The 16,363-nt window shown below is 33.9% G+C and overlaps 2 protein-coding genes across 6 annotated transcripts in view; one reads left to right on the forward strand and one right to left on the reverse strand.

Annotated features, from left to right (window-relative positions):
* LOC105828088 (epidermal growth factor receptor) overlaps nt 1-16,363 on the forward strand; it is an 89,029-nt gene that overhangs the window by 40,855 nt on the left and 31,811 nt on the right. The gene's annotated exons all lie outside the window — the stretch shown is intronic.
* Nucleotides 10,140-15,125, reverse strand: LOC114255465 (nucleoporin nup211-like). Of its 4 annotated transcripts, none has more exons than XR_004962249.1 (3): nt 14,845-15,097; nt 10,535-14,594; nt 10,140-10,451 (listed from the first exon to the last, which is right to left on the reverse strand). XR_004962249.1 is itself a non-coding variant. In XM_036283080.1 (3 exons), the coding sequence occupies exons 1-3, from the start codon at nt 14,891-14,893 to the stop codon at nt 11,961-11,963; spliced, it is 2,604 nt and encodes an 867-aa protein (XP_036138973.1). In that variant the 5' UTR covers nt 14,894-15,125; the 3' UTR covers nt 11,927-11,960. The 4 variants fall into 4 exon arrangements, 2 of the variants coding, with proteins under 2 accessions (XP_036138972.1, XP_036138973.1); XR_004962250.1 differs by having other exon boundaries at nt 10,435-10,451; nt 10,545-14,594; XM_036283080.1 differs by lacking the exon at nt 10,140-10,451 and having other exon boundaries at nt 11,927-11,965; nt 12,045-14,594; nt 14,845-15,125.

The raw sequence follows: 16,363 nt of genomic DNA on the forward strand, positions 1-16,363 counted from the left end.
TTCTAATGTTAAATAACTAATTTCAAATATCGCAAATAAAAATGCTTCTTAAAATTTGACATGAAGAATAGAAAGACTGAAGAAAACAAAGTTTGTTACATTCTGAGAAGTACAATACAATGAAAGAATTTTATTAAAATAAATGACGTTATTTATTTCAATTAGCGAATAAAAGACTTTTAGCAATTGTGAAAACAAACAGAAACAAGAAGAATAAGGAACTTGGATGCGTAAAAAAAAGCAAAAAAACTCGCGAGGGAGGAGTTCTGTTATCATGACGTCGTACCGCAAACGGTAGGTGTTCGGCCTTTCAGGTGGGTGTCGCTTCTCCATGAGGACGGAGAATACGCTGCAATGGTGACATCATCGGCTGCGTAGTCAGCTGACTCGACTTAGATGGAGCGAAAGAACGGAGAAAAGTGCGTAGCATAATTACCACTGCTGTCGTCGTTCTCATTATTATTATCGGCATTAACCATAAGGAACGACCTCGCCGAACGGATGTCGACCCAGTGGTCGAGTACCCCGGCTGAATGCGGCTGTCACTCGTACGAAAATGCGTTGGTGTAAACCAACGGAGGACAGCTCCACTTACGTAACGTTCGTGTGCACAACCGTTGATTATTTTGGATGAATTTCACGCGTGTCGAGTGTTACTAAACCAGCGATATGTTATCATTAGTGACAACTTCTTTCGATCGTTTTCTACCCCTTCGTCTTTAGATACCAAATGTCTTAAAACAAATTTATCGCATAATACTATTATTAACCGTATATATTCAATTGCCAAACTTTATTTAACTAAACTGGAGAATAAGCTAATCTCCCTTGAGATGTTTTTTTTTTTAATCGATGCTCAATATCGGCTTAAAAGACATACATGTCTTTTTGTCAAGGGGAAAATGTGACTGTTGAGTCTTTAAATGCCTCTTCGAATCTTCTAAGAGGCCGTCCAACGGGCGCGTTCTCCAATACGGTCCGATGGTACCGGTGGACCTACGGCGAAAGCCGTCGTCGCAAGAAAGCCAAACGGCTACGAGGAATACGGAGTCGATAGTAAATTCAAGTGAGACATTGTCCCTTGATCCCTTCCACTGTGTCGGTTTCGAACAGGGTGGTCCCACTGCGAGCTGCAACGTCGCATTCCCATCGACCGCATAACGAGCTCTCGAGGCACTGTCTCGCGCGCACTCTCCGCCAGTTCTGGTCACTCGCTCTCCGCCTCTCGCTTTCTCACCCCCTTTCAGCGGCCGCTCCTGGGTGTTCCACGCGTCAGATGAACTGTATCTTCGCGGGGAGTAATCCTTAAACCCGAATAAATTGCATTTTGTTGACCACGTCGTACACGCAGCTGTTTAACTGTCAATCGAATATTTGCGATGATTCAATTGAGACAGATTTGAGAAATTATTCCGAGTTTTCTGTTCTTATATGGATCAGCACAAAATCTCGGTGAATTAAATATTTATATTAATGTTTAATTAAATTAAATTAGAGCTTCGGTAAATGAGTATATATTTTTTGTACGTTTTAATTACAATTCAATTAGTTTTTGTACGACTAATTAAAAACGTGATAATCTGACTAATTAACTATTTAATTCTTCCTCCTGGCTATAGCTTATACAAAGATATGGTTCAAAAGGAAATTTTAGAAAGAATGACATAAAATTTAATTGTTACAGCACAGTATAAATCATTAAAATTGTGAGTCACATAAAAATTAGTTAATTTGACTTTATATTTTTTTATCTTTATTAAAATATAGAAGGATATAACTAGAATTTAAAAGATATCAAAGGTTATTCCATAATCGCAATCAATTAACCAATAATAATCAAAGGTAGAGATAGAGAAAAAGGAATTAGTTATTTACGATTTGTTATTTGCCGCAACTTAAACTCGTCTTTAGTGGCATTTGAGCTTTTTATGATTTGATTTAATAACAGTCCACGGATTTTCGCGAGTTATTTCAAAATGTAAATACGCACCATTGTCGCCTTTCGCTCATGGTGACTCATAATTAGTCAACAGTACGCATATATATTGAATGGCGATTAGGAATATATTACATCGAGATAGCTGTGTGAATCGAGAGATCGTTACTAGTGGTATGTTCTCACGCGAATCTCGAAGCGATCCACCTTGAACGCCAGTAATGAAGCAACCAATGTGCCAGTGTCCGCGATATATCCGCAATTATTTCTAATGTTATCAAAATCAGTGTTTCTCTTTATCTTGTGTCCTTAATCACTTATGTTTTTGCATAAGATTAAATTATAGAACAAGAGATAACATCGACTCTTTAAGGATAAGTAGACTCTTACTACATTTTGTATGTGTGAACAGACCGTTCACGTAAGGCACACCTTCAAACATCTCATTGCACTCCTAACAATCGTGAATAATGAACTGTTTCTTGTCACCAAATTGCGTGAATGCACACTAATTTACGGGTCTTTATTCATTAATTTCTTATTAATTATTCAGAAACTTGCAAAATGGTAAAGAACATTTTTATTCGGTTTAATCCGTTCTACCTATCTACGAAAGACGATTATTATCGTACATTTTACATGCATATATCAATTTTATAAGGAAAAAATCATTTTATGAAAAAAAAAACTAAAATTATTATAAAATATACAAAAGTATATTTAAATTTATTTCATGTTTTTTATTTAATTAAATGTTGTATAAATATACTATAACTTTTTTTGAAAATTATTTTATCTTTTTATAATTGCAATAAATATTCTCTTCTTATTATTTTCTCCTTTATGAGTTATTACTTTTTTTATCTGCTTGATAATCGACTTGGATGTGTGCCTACCGTATACAATCTTTTATAGCAGTAGTGTATGAAATATAGAGGTGCGTAAAATGCCACGAGCTTTCGCAATAAATACTTCAGAAGGGAAGGAAGAAGAGAAATCAAGAGTGCCGGCATTCGATATAACTCATAAATCTGTGGCCACGCTATTGATCGTAAGTTACGTGCTTCTGCACGGCGAGAAGAAAAAGAAAAAAAAAACAAGAAACGAAGATTTCGATTCTCATTACAGATACGTCTCGGCAAACGAAACGATCCGCGCTTCGCCGATTGGAACTTTAATGGAGGCCCGATTATACCCGACGCGGAAAAACGCGCGCGGCCGATCGCGGACAAAGGGAGGGATAAGAAAAGGTGCCGATTGATCGGCCGCGATCAGCATAAGGCAAGAGAGCCAATCATAATTATTGCACCTGTTAACCCCGGGAGCCACGCAGCCCGATGTAATCCTAGATAAGCGATACCGCTCGTGAGAACAACCGTGATTTGATTAAGAAAAGTAATAAAGTTGCGCGCGAGAGCTTTAATACTTGATATTAAAAGTTTTGTGCTTTATCTCAACGAAGTTGTTTTTAAGATAAAATATTCTATAACATCAAAGATCCATTGTCTTGTTTTTTAACGTCACACATTACAATTAAATGATAAATATGATTTATTTTTAATTACATACAAATAGCGTGTAAAAGTAAACAATAATATTAATGTTATATTTGCGATTTGAAATAATATAAGTCATGCTTTCTATCAATTTTCAGAAAGAGCAGAACTCATGTCTGCATTAGTCTCTAAACCAAATATCTAATCTTGATCGAAATAAACAACGGATCATTCTTCCATCCGTATATACGAGATTGCAAGTGTCTCGTTGTGAAATGTGGCAGTTTTACGCATTGCGTTCCTGACGCGACAATAGTCGATTCGTTACCTCGCACTCGCGGGGTTCCGGAAAGCGGCGGCGATGTGTAAAGACACATAAATCAAGAGGCGGTCAGAGGAGTAGGTAACTGAGCGATGTGCGATAAGAAGTCTCTTCGTACCAGCCACATTCGTCTCGGCGGAAATCGCACCGCTGTTGCAAGTTGCTTTCTTCCGCACTAAGAGAATCGGCTGTTCCTCTGGATCGTGGTTAATCGGATTGACGGTCTTTATTCGGGATACCTGCGATCGCTGTCCTTGTACGGATCCCTTCGGTAGAACCCGCCAAGCAGGCAAAATCATCAATTAGCTCGAACGAGAAGTGCGATTGTGATCATCGCCTCCTTTACGCTGTGTCATCTACTCGAAAAGGAGAGGCACAGACGGAGAGAAAGAAAAAAAAGAAATATGAAATGAATTAACGTTTATTTAATTTTTGAAAATATTTTAAAAATAAACAAAAATTGCATATATTTTGTATGCACATTTATTATAATACATTTTTTTATCTAATTATTATAATTTCAGATAGAATAATGATAGAATTTTAATTGTTAATGAAATAGTTCTTAACATATGTCGATTCTTAATGACTTCTATAATAACTTTTGGTTACGGTTTATTTAATTTTGATATCTCAACTTGATTGCATTAAATTTTGACAGAATTTGAAGCGGATAGAATAGATCATAGATGAAAGGATTGAAATTTCTCTTGCACACAAGACATTAGAAATTAATTAATCTTATTAACTTTTTACTCACGAACTACTTTGGGATAAAGCGGGGGATTTATCTTCTCCGCCGAGTGTAAATTATTCCGCTATAAAGGCATTTATTGGCAGTAATATCCGAGCTTCGGGATTACGATATATGCGTAAAACGACATGTAAGCGATACATGACGAGGTGGTCCAAGACATGGCGGAGTTCACAAAGCAATTACTCTATTACTCCGCGGTGAATCTAGCGAATTACGTTAATGTATTGACGACATTTCACTAAATAGAAAAACAAGCGGGAAGAAAAAGATAAAGGCAGCCACGTTGCTCTCGTGTCGCGTTATCGCATTTCTTCCTATCCAGAACTTCCCGCTCTCTAAAAGCTACTATCGCTGTCTAAAAGTGATGGAAGCATACGCACACATTCTGAGGCTGATCTCAATAAAGTAATCGATTTATTACGGAGCGACATATCAATGCGCACTCAATTAGTACCATAAACGCACAGCTGTTACAGACTGTATAGGTATAGATGTTGAGAGGGTGCTAATGAATCTTCCTAAAAAATCTTAAAGTAAGCAGTAAAAATTATAATTTAATTTAATTCAATAAAATAAAATTAAATATTTATTAAATCTGATTACTGTTTACAATTATATGAGACTTATCATTAAAGCCTTCGGTACACGATGTGATTTTTCATGCTAACACGCATACAAGATGTCTTACGATTAGGTTACGATTGGTAATATAATCATTCGAGCCAATCAGGACACGTAATAAGATGTCTCGTATGCTATCTAGCATGAAAAATTGTATTGTGTGCTAAAGGCTTAACTGTTAAGTGTTAAAATTAATACTGTCATGAATATTCCAATTTCTATTTATAAAAATTTCTAAAAATGTCAAAGATAATTAAATTATATTACTTTTTTTAAATAAAGTACAAAACATTTGTTCTAGATACTTTAAAATGTGTTCATGAATGTTTAGAGATTTTGTTAACCACTTTAAATTAAACTAAAAAAAGGTGATCGGATGCGAAATGATAGTATTAAGAAGACAGATGAGTTAATACAAAATAGAAGTGTTATAAAAATAAAATTGACATATTTGTTTCATTGCAAAAATTCAAAATCTTTGCTTTACTTAAGTTGTTCTTAATGTTGCAATTTAATAGCGACAATTTTTAAAAACAAATTACACTTTTTTGAAATTTGTGTGTACATTTAATCTATTTATATTTATATATTTGTACGCGTACTTAATTACAAAATCATAAAAATCTATGTATAAGTTATGGCTGTCCCAAGACTTCTTGTAAAATTCAATCGGTGCAATAAATTCTACTTAATATCGCTATACACGGTTCATATATCGTATCATCCAACCCCATTAGGCTTAAGCTCACTAGCGACCAGCATGTATTACCCACCCCTTGATGTTTCTATAACTTTTCGACTTAAGACTCTTATCTGCTGCGAAATTTCGTTGTACCGCGAATGTCGGCGCATTCCTTGCTTCGTCGACCGCAGCGTCATCGTAAGCGGATTAGCTTGCTCGGCGGCGGCAGCGACTCGATTTCGCGACTTTATCTGAATACGGCTTTTTCTGCCTTCTCTCGATGTCTCTTTCCTAAGTCCCTTCACTTCCATCGTTAGGGGATTAAGAAGCACTCGATCGTCGACTCGAGGTACATGTGAAAACCAAAAAGAGACTTACGAGAGCCAAGTACGCACGAAACGACAAGGAGACCAGGGCCGGTTTAATTTTACTTACCTTGCCATTTACAATACAATAATCTTTTTATACAAAAAATTATACTTTTAATATAGTATTTATCTGCTCTTATTACATATAGGTAATTTCTGTAGAACTATTTTCGCACAGTCTATTTTATGTTTTCATTTTTCTTTTTTCCATTTTTCTTCTTTTGCTATCATGTAATAAATTATTAAAGTCTAAACTTGCATAAAATGTCCATCTCCTGTACATATTTTTTCTTCTTTTTGTTCTTTCTCTCTCTCTCTCTCTCTCTCTCTCTCTCTCTCTCTCTCTCTCTCTCTCTCTCCCTCCTCTTTTCTCTTTCTCATTTCTTCTTTCTCCTTTTTCAATTCTTTTCTTCTACCTTCCATAAAGAAGTCTTAACTCTAAAGGATTAGATAGGCATCGCGAAGACTCGACGAAAAGGATCATGAAATTCATCCCCATATGAAGAAAAATAATTAATTCTTCTTTACGAACGAAAAAAAGGAGGATTACGTTGAGCAAAGTGTACAAGATGAACAGATGAGAAAGATTGAAGACTTTGACTTTGGAAAAATTTCTCGCTGAGATTATAATTTCTTATTAAGTAAGCTATTCGTAAGGTGCACGTACGTGCAATCAATTGTTGCTACATGTGTTATACATGACATATACATGACAGCCGTAGAGTGTTTACTTATTATTTTAGTAAAGAAATAAAATTTAAAAAATAGATATGCCAAATTCTAACACCGAAGAAAACGTAGACATACTTATTTTTATTAATATTTTTATTAATATTTATTTATAAAATGAAAGAAAAAGGAACGAAAGATTTTTATGCAATCTTTTCGAAGATTGCTTATAAATAACTTATTAAATAATTTAGCCATTCTTTTACAAAAAGATTATGAATACTTGAATAATAAAACAAAATGTTTCTACTGCGCGAAATTAATATTACTTATTGTTGGCCATAATGTATCGAAAAATATATGATGCAGTATTGCGTAGTGTGCAACATCCGCTATAAGTAGTAAGTGTTATATATTTAAAATAAAGGATATTTGGAACCTTAAAATAGGTGGAAGGGCCATACTGTTCTAGATATACATTTTATAGGAGATAAACAATATATTTATCTTGTCTTATATGTCTTCTAATCAAATTTTTAAAATAATCTTTTTGACAATAAATTTTAAATATAGCAAACAAGTTATTTTTGTGCACATTAAATCTCAATTATTTTAGAAATTTAACGTAATAAAAATTGATTTGCAACATTGTTTTTAGTAAGAATTTATAAAATACACTTTGTCCAATTCAATATAATTTTTAAAAAATAGTTTTTTTGTAAATTAGTATTATTCGTGAAACGTAATTACTAAAAATACATTCAAGAATGCACGCACATCCGGGTGTTCAATGATTGTCACAATGGATGCTTTTGCAATTGCGTTATAAATAGCACAGCCTTCTCGTACCATATTGAGCTGAGATAAATAGGAATGAAAATATTGTATATATTAGAACAACTATTTTTTATTAATTACAGAGAACTATTAATGATTGAAATATTTTTTATATCCATTTTAATGATTATTTAATAGTTTTATAATAACTCTCTCTCTCTCTCCCTCTCTCTCGTGATACTTTAATAATATTTTTATAAAGTAGAAAAAAATCACATTAATCGAAAATAAATTAAACTCTGCTTTACAATTTATTGTTATAAATTTATAAGTTATAATTATAATGAAAAGATATATTCCATTGAAGTAATTCTCAAGTGAATAGTTGTTCTGATATCATCGCAAAGGGGCGGAGAATTCTCGAGATTTCTACCTGATGCTCGTTCAAGGACGCGAGGAAAAGTCAGCGGGACTCCGAGGAATCTTCTGGGTTCCACCGCGATGAACGATGGACTTAGCAGTAGGGTTGTTCCTGAACATTTATAAGAGGCTGCTGGCAACGCCGTGATAAATCAAGCCGGGGTCTGACGCAGCAGTTGGGGCAGCGGGAGGATAGAGTAAGAGAAGGAGGAGGGCAGGGTTGAACCGGACTCTTGTGGGGTCAGATCAACTTTCGTTTGCCGCGCAGAGAAAAGCGAAGGCGAAGGGTGGGCAAGAGTGACCGTCAAGATCTCGAGATGAATGCCAAGTAGCGGAAAAAAAGGACTCATCTGCATTCCTGGCTATATGAAGGATGCTTCTCGTCGCTCTCAATAATTAACGGCCTTATCGTGAGGACTTACGTGCATGCGAGCTTAGCACAACACGATAATATTTTACGCTAGTGTTTCTTTATTGCACTCGATGACGCACAATAAATTAAAATGAGAATATCACATTTATCTTTTTCCGGTACAAGAGTTTTTGTAAAAGTGACTCGTGTCTCTGTTGATTTTTTATTAACTCATTAGAAAAACTAAAGTTGAAGTATTCAAATGGTAAATTATATATATATATATACACATCGAGGAAAAAAATTCTATAATAAAAACAAATTTTTTAATGATATAATAGTGTGAAAAGCTGTGAGAGAACGTTAAAAAAATATATATTAACATAATACTTTACACACATTATTTATAAATGGTATCTTGTGTCTAACGTTCCTTTCCCGGTATCAAATAGTAACTTATTTATAATAATAAAGAAGCAAAATTGTAAATCACAGTTATTGCACTGTGTTAATATAACGAAATCATGAAATCGAAAGATTATTCAAGGAGAACAACATTAGATGAACAACTAAGCGCAATAGAACTGCATGAACAAAATATATTCGATGTGCAGCTGTCGATAAAACCCCGCTTGACCCTGACAATCAGGATGCATTACTTCGAATGACTAGCGAGCTGCCAGAACAGGGCTATGCTCGCGGTGAAACGCGTGTGTAATGATGGGTTTCTCATTCGCGCGCACGGGACGTGGCACGAACCACGGCGCCCTTCGATGATGGGGCACCATCTTCGACGAGTCGAAGGCCCTCACGTCGGAGGCCCCAAATTGGTGCCCGTCGCGAATTGGCATAATGACGGGTATCGTGCCGCACCGATAGCATGACCCGAAGGATCGAGTTCGTGTATACGTGCTGCTTCGATCGTTTGCTTGAACGTTGAGGAAAAATGATACTCCGCTTAAAAAATTTACTTCTGAATAGTACTCGCCAGTTACGTGATAGCTAACGTGAAAAGCTAACCGAACTGATTGTTATCTCATCGAGATGAAGTAACGAGGAAAAGAAACAATTTCTGTTTTACATTTTATACACACACGCCCAAATGTATGTTTATTATTATTACAACTTTATGTAATTGTTTTAATTTTCAGATTTTAAAAAATCACAATTATTTTTTACAAATATAATTAAACTTCAATTTTTATTTATTTTATGTGTATATGGAAATATTTAAAAATAAAAATATCGCAAAATTTTGAATCAAATTCTTATGAATTTAATAACAAAATGGACGTAAATGACGAGCAAACTTAAAGAAATTTTATAAGTTTAATGCAGATTTCTTTTTTCTTCAAAGCTAATTTTCTTCACTCGTGCTTTCGCCCCCTCCTTCTCAACATCGTGTTGTACTCTCGAGGCCTGCGACTTCGTTCCAAGCCTATTGTCCGCAGCGTGTTTCAAGATGCCGCCGGCAGCTTTAATGAGAATTTTAATTACCCAATCTATATATTATCCATTAATTTCTCAAAGAATTTCTCTCTCTAACGGAATGCAGAACCATTCGAGAAGTGATTACTCTTATGCAAGCCACATCGAAGTTTTACCATCAAGCATTCGTTCCGGTCTCTAGAGCAATCAAAAAATTTAATTACAATATTAGATAATGGATATTTGTTTTTTTTTCCAACAAAACTCTTTATTATAATACATTAAACAATTTTATGAAAAATATTATTCATTAAAACGTTTTTTCTTTAATTTACAAACATCGATAAATGATGATATTTGAAGACACATTGAAAATTTAACATAATATAAATACATTTTAACAAAATTCTACGTGTGTGTGGAAACTTTTTTAAAATAAGAGATTAAAATAATTTCTCATTCTTTATATCGTTTTCGGATCGTTGTAACCATGCGGAATATAATATGTTTTTCTCTGGTCTGTCCGTTTTAATCCACAGTCCGTCACTTGCAATTACGCTTGACGCAGGATGTTCTAACATGTCGACGCCATTCAAGTTTTGTCGAACTTTGAATATAACTGACTGCGAGTTCGATACAATATCATTTTTCCTATTCTAATAAAATGATTCCATGAACCATTTTCTCGTATAAATGTAATTGTTACTTGGCATTACTCTGGATTTCGTCTTTAAATCAGTCGATTTAAAACCAATCAAATCATTCGGTTTCCTCGAAGAACCAGCTGATTCTTTATCCGATCTTGACCTATTGAAATAATTTTTCTCGTTGACCTTTGGGAGATCCTTGCTGTTGAGATTTTGATTTACGATTTTGGCTGCTATATCGGTCGTTTTCGTTTTCATAGATCGAGTAACAGATATCTCTTCTGTATTTTTATTCATTAGATTCTCTAGATACGGCACAATCTTTTATTCTCGACGTTGAATCAGATATTGTTTGTAAAGAGCATAACTTACTTATATCAGTTGTTTTTTTATTTATATTTTTTGATTTTGGTTGTATTTGTTTTATTGTTTCCAAATGCGTTTTATTTAACGTTGTCGTATCTGAAGATTCCTTGGATAGGTCAATCAATCTTGAATTCGAGATTCTTAATTTTTCGGATTCTTGAACTGCTTCTGAAATATTTTTTATATTTATTAAACTCTTCGGTCTATTTTGCTTTGACTCTTCTAATAATGTCTTTTTTAATTCTTCTGACTTTTGCATTGTTCTTGAAGAACTCATTGTGTTTAATAAAGAATTAGGTCTATTTTTATTTGTCTTTATTAACGATTTTAAATTTTCTTTCGATTTATCTTGAAAAACGATACTATTGTTAGCCAATTGTTCCTGTTTTTTCAATGTTTGTATCAAGTTTGGGGGATTCCTTAAAGAGCTCATATAATCATTAGGTACCCCTTTTCTATTCTCAATGTTGTTTTCGTTCGGTGTTTTAATTGTATTGTTTTTTACTATTAAATCTTTTTCCTTCAAGATATCTATCTTTGTTTGTAATTTTTTTGTATTGGCCGATTCTTGTTTTCTTAATGTTGTCTTATCAACCTTCTTTGATATTATTTCTGCGCTAGGTGACTTTGAAATCAAATCTTTTGTCATAATTATCGAAGATGGAGATTGAACTTCTTTCACTCTACTATTTAAACTTGCTGTCAGTTTTCTTAACGACACTTCTTTTTTTAAGTCACCATCGGCCAAAGCATCATCTTCTTTCCTTTTGAATGATTTTTCTTTTATTTTAGATTTTATATCTTTAGATACATTATCAATAGATCTTGTCTGCTTTAGCGAATAATTATTTTTATGTTCTTGATTTCTGGGTGGTAAATTCTGCGCACTGCTTGGTATCTTGATTTTTCTTTGTAGCACAGATGCATTTTCTTTCACGCTTACATCATGCTTGTCTTTTATATTTATTGTATCAGATCTAAATAATGCAATTGATTCTGTTTGTTTTACTCCAGAAATTTTATTGATATTTTTCTTTGCAGTTAACGTCTGATTATCTTCAGTTTTCAAATCGTTCTTTACAATTTCAGGAATAATATCGTGATATCCTTGATTTGGTTTTAATCTAAATGCATAATGAAAAGGTTTAGATTCTTTATATAACTTCATAGAATTCGAATAAGAAATTATATTGCCAGAATCACTTGTAGTATCACTTGTCGTTTGAGTTTTCTTCATCTTTGAATTTGACGTTTCTTCCGGCTTTGACAATGAAGATTTAGAAATAAGATTTTGATTTAGATTTGAAACTGTTTTTTGTTCATTTCGATTTAATGGTGATGTAAGCGGTCTATGATTATCTTGCTTCTTTCTTATCTTGTTGAAGGAATCCGAAGAAGACCACCAAGGTATCATGTTCGACGGAACGCGATTGTCAGAAGATTCATTTTTATTGTTTACATTCGCCTTTGGAAATCCTGTGGTATTCGTTTTTCTTACATTCAAGCTTTCAACTTTAACATTATTTACTTCTTTGATGAATGAAACGCCTGTCATCGTTTCGTCAACTGATAAATCTTTCGTCGTTTTGTGTTGGGTGTTAAAATTAACGTCATCCGAAGTTTTGTATTCGTGAATATGTTTATTATCATCAAAAGTAATATTCATTCGTTTGGCAGACTCAATTTTATCGTGTTGTGGTAGGTTAATGTTGTTAAGATTTTCATCATAAGTTTTAGGGACATTATCGAACGAATAAGAACTTTTAAAAAGTGACGATGGTGATTTTGATACCACATTTTTATCATACTGATGTTGTATTGCCTTTGCCGGTTTTTCCACGCTATTACTTTTCGTAGATTCGTCTTGAAAATTAGCAGATATTTGCACGTTCAATATTTGCCCTACATTCGAATTGATTCCTTTCGGCGTGTTATCCTCTCTGCTTTTGTCCAACGTGTTCGAGTCGTCCTTGGCGAACGGTATCCTGATCTCGATTTTGTCCATGGAACTCACCACGTCTAGTCTCTCTGTTCGCGCGGTGATGCTCTTCAGTTCCGAAACCGGTTTGCCGTTGATTGAAAACTCAATCTGTTTAACCGGCGCAGAGTCCTCACTAATCGAAATACGCATTGGACCGAAATCATTGCGCTGCAATGCACTTTTGGTGATATGCTGAAGTGCTGGAGCGTTCCATTGGGTATTCGCTAACTCTTCCTTCTGATCAGATTGCACAATGACAGAGAGATGTTTGGAATTTAAAGGATCTGATGATCCAGTTGAAGCTTGGTCTACGTTGATCGACACAATGGACTCTTTTTCAGAAGGTACCATGCGCAATTTGACCTGCGGCTGTTTCAATACGGTAGTTGACGCATGTGTGGATTTCTTCCTTACGACTGAACTTTCCGCTACATTACCAAAGTTTTGTGGCAGATTTGAAGTCTTGTCACTTAAATGCGAATAATTGTGCTTTTGAAATTCAAGATTTTTACGTTTTTCCATTCTATTAATTTGGTTCAATTGACAGCTCAACTTTCCGAATGTTACATCCTTCTTCTTTTGCTTGTTAGGTTCGATAAGTTCTGCAAGTTCGTGAATTTTATCCAAATTACTAGATACAGATTGCAAAATATCACTCTTTTTTATCTTAGGAACATCGATTCTTGTATCTTTTCTTTCGATTATTCCCTTCAAATCACTCATTACGTTTTCCATTTCTTTTAACAAATCATTTTCCTTTAAATTAATCACTTGTTCTTTGATATTTTTTTCTAATGTATCAACACTAGGAGTTATCTTTTGCGTTGATTCTTGCGTACATGTATTAGTTTTTTTCGGAGCGATGACAGATTCGAAAGAATTTGTTGGCAACACATTCCTTTTTGGTATCAGATCATCGTTCAAAACACTTGTAACAGGAATATTATGCATGCCGTTACTGCAATCAGCAATTAATTTCGCATAAGATTGATCGTTCCTCAAGTCATTTGTAATAACGCAATTCTGCTTGATATTCATTGCCTCTGCCGTGCACGTACTATGTTGAAAATCATAACATTCAACAGTGTTTATGTTATTACTTCGATTGCAAAGATCGAGAGACTTAACGGGAAGAGGAAAATCAATTTTTTGTCTTTCAGTTGAAAGTTCACTGTATTCAGCAACGTTCATAATTTTCTTAGCGGGAAGTGAAGTCGAGAAGGTACTGAATGGGCTCTTGCGTATTGCATTGTTGAAATGGAAACTATTATTTCGTGCGCCTACAGCAGATTCCTTGTATAAAGATTCGCTGTAATCGGATATAATTTCTGCATACGATCGGGGACGTTTCTCAACGGATGCAATGAAACTACTATGACGATTTATGTTTTTCACGCCATTTATCGTTTCGCTTTGACGCATGAGTTGTTTGTTAATTCCATTGCTATTAAATTTGACATTCCGGCACGTAGAGTAATGGCACACTTTTTTTGTTATACTCTCCGATGGTGATTTCTTATGCATTATCGATTTCTTTTTTAACGAAGTTACGCTAGACTTGGTTTTACTACGTTGTTTGCAAATCGTTTTGCTCTCTTTGGAAACAAGTCGTAGACTGTCTTGACGAAACTGCCCCAAATCTTTAGCATCACCATGATTTTTCTTTACTACGCATAATGGATTTGATCGTAATAACTGACAATGAGATTTTAAGTGAAGATTCTCGGAATATACATTAGCATGCTGTCCATAATGCGAGGGCAAAGCAGCATCTATGCAATAATAATAATAATAATAAATTTGTTATTAAATTATTTATAATTTATTAGTCATCAAATTGTCTTTAATAAAAAAAAGCAGTAAGACAACATTGAAACGTGGTTAGCTTTGCGTGCGATGTAACTGATGACGTATAACATTTATTATGAAATTTATGATAAACAATATTTGTAAAATATAAATACAACAAGGGAAAAATAATATTTTCAGAAAAATTTGTAAATAAATTATTTTAATACTTACTAGATGAAGCACGAACGCTTATGCCACGAATATGTTTTAAATGATTCATTTTACAATCTTAATGAAAGACACGCTGATCATACAGAATTGCACAATAAAAACACTTGCTTGATTTGGTAACGTGATGACAATTAATTTACTAAAATTCTGATTTCTAATGCAATTATTTATTCTGTGTGAACAAACATGATGCGTTTAAGGATCGTGTCACGGAATTGTCATACGAGACAAACGAATTGCGTAGTTTAGAGACTACTTCAATTAGTATATTTTATAAATTATATGTACTAGTAATATTTATTTTACATACACATTTCTTGATTAACTTAAGATATTTACATAATAAATAATTTTATTAAAATTATTATGTAAAATTTATACTCTACAATATTTAAATAACATGTAGACATACGAATTCCAAGCTTATATGTTTTTAGTTTTTAATTTTCTTAAATGCATGGCACGTTTCCGTAAATCATTACTGGCACCTTCCCGCGGTTTCTTAAAAATGACATCGGCATTGCTTTTAAAGTGGCGTATGTCGCGCGGCGAGAATAGATCTCGAGGATAAGAATCCGGCTTGATTTTAACACGGAGGCCTCGGGGCGGCACAATGCCACGGTGGACTCGTTTATCTTTGCAATCTCCGCTTCAGTGCCGCTCTTCGACGGTTTATCCCCTTCAAGTACTAGTTGCCTTATTCACGGTCGTCTTCAGCGGTTGCAAACCACGGCGGACTCTGCTTGCCGCTGGCTCGCTCGATTCCTTGACGGAACCGTCAATTTGCGATCCACCGTGGATCGGTACTCAGCTAGTGGAGGCATTGATTAGTCCTGCAGTGTAATCTTACCTACAGGATAGAGGCGACCATTATTGATTATCTCTCGACAAAACCTCGAGAATGTCCACCATAAAGTCTAAGCTTCCCATATCGCCACCAGCAATTTGTTCTCGGTCAGAACGGTTTGGAAAATAATATCCACGTGATTCGTCACGCTGATATACGAAAAAGAACGTATACTTTGAAAAATGATAGTAAGGATTAAAAAAGTTTTTTGAAAGAAGTTAAAGAATAAAAGTCTGTGTAACAAATGCAAAATTTTTCATTATTATTTACGTAAAAATAATAATGAAATAATAAAAAAAAGTATTGGTATCCTTTCTCTAATAATTAGTTTTTATAAATAATTTTGTATTATATTTTTATGATAATATTTTTTATCTTTACAAACTGCAACTTATAATAATACACAGAAAGAAAGGATATTGTTATTTTGACAATATCTTTAGTTTTAAAATGAAAATCTTGAAATAAGATTATATTACGTTAAATAAAAAAATTTTACTTGAATGAAGATTTATTTTAAGATTTTATATAGTTCAATCAAGAAAATGATATTCTTGTAATTTAAGAATAATTTTCTTGAATGGAAACAAAAAAATGTTAGATATAAATGTACTATATGTTCAAATCGAAGATTATAATTTTCTTAGAATAAAATTATCAAAATAATTATAT

The sequence above is a fragment of the Monomorium pharaonis genome, chromosome 2 (assembly GCF_013373865.1).
Source record: "Monomorium pharaonis isolate MP-MQ-018 chromosome 2, ASM1337386v2, whole genome shotgun sequence".
Taxonomy (NCBI): domain Eukaryota; kingdom Metazoa; phylum Arthropoda; class Insecta; order Hymenoptera; family Formicidae; genus Monomorium; species Monomorium pharaonis.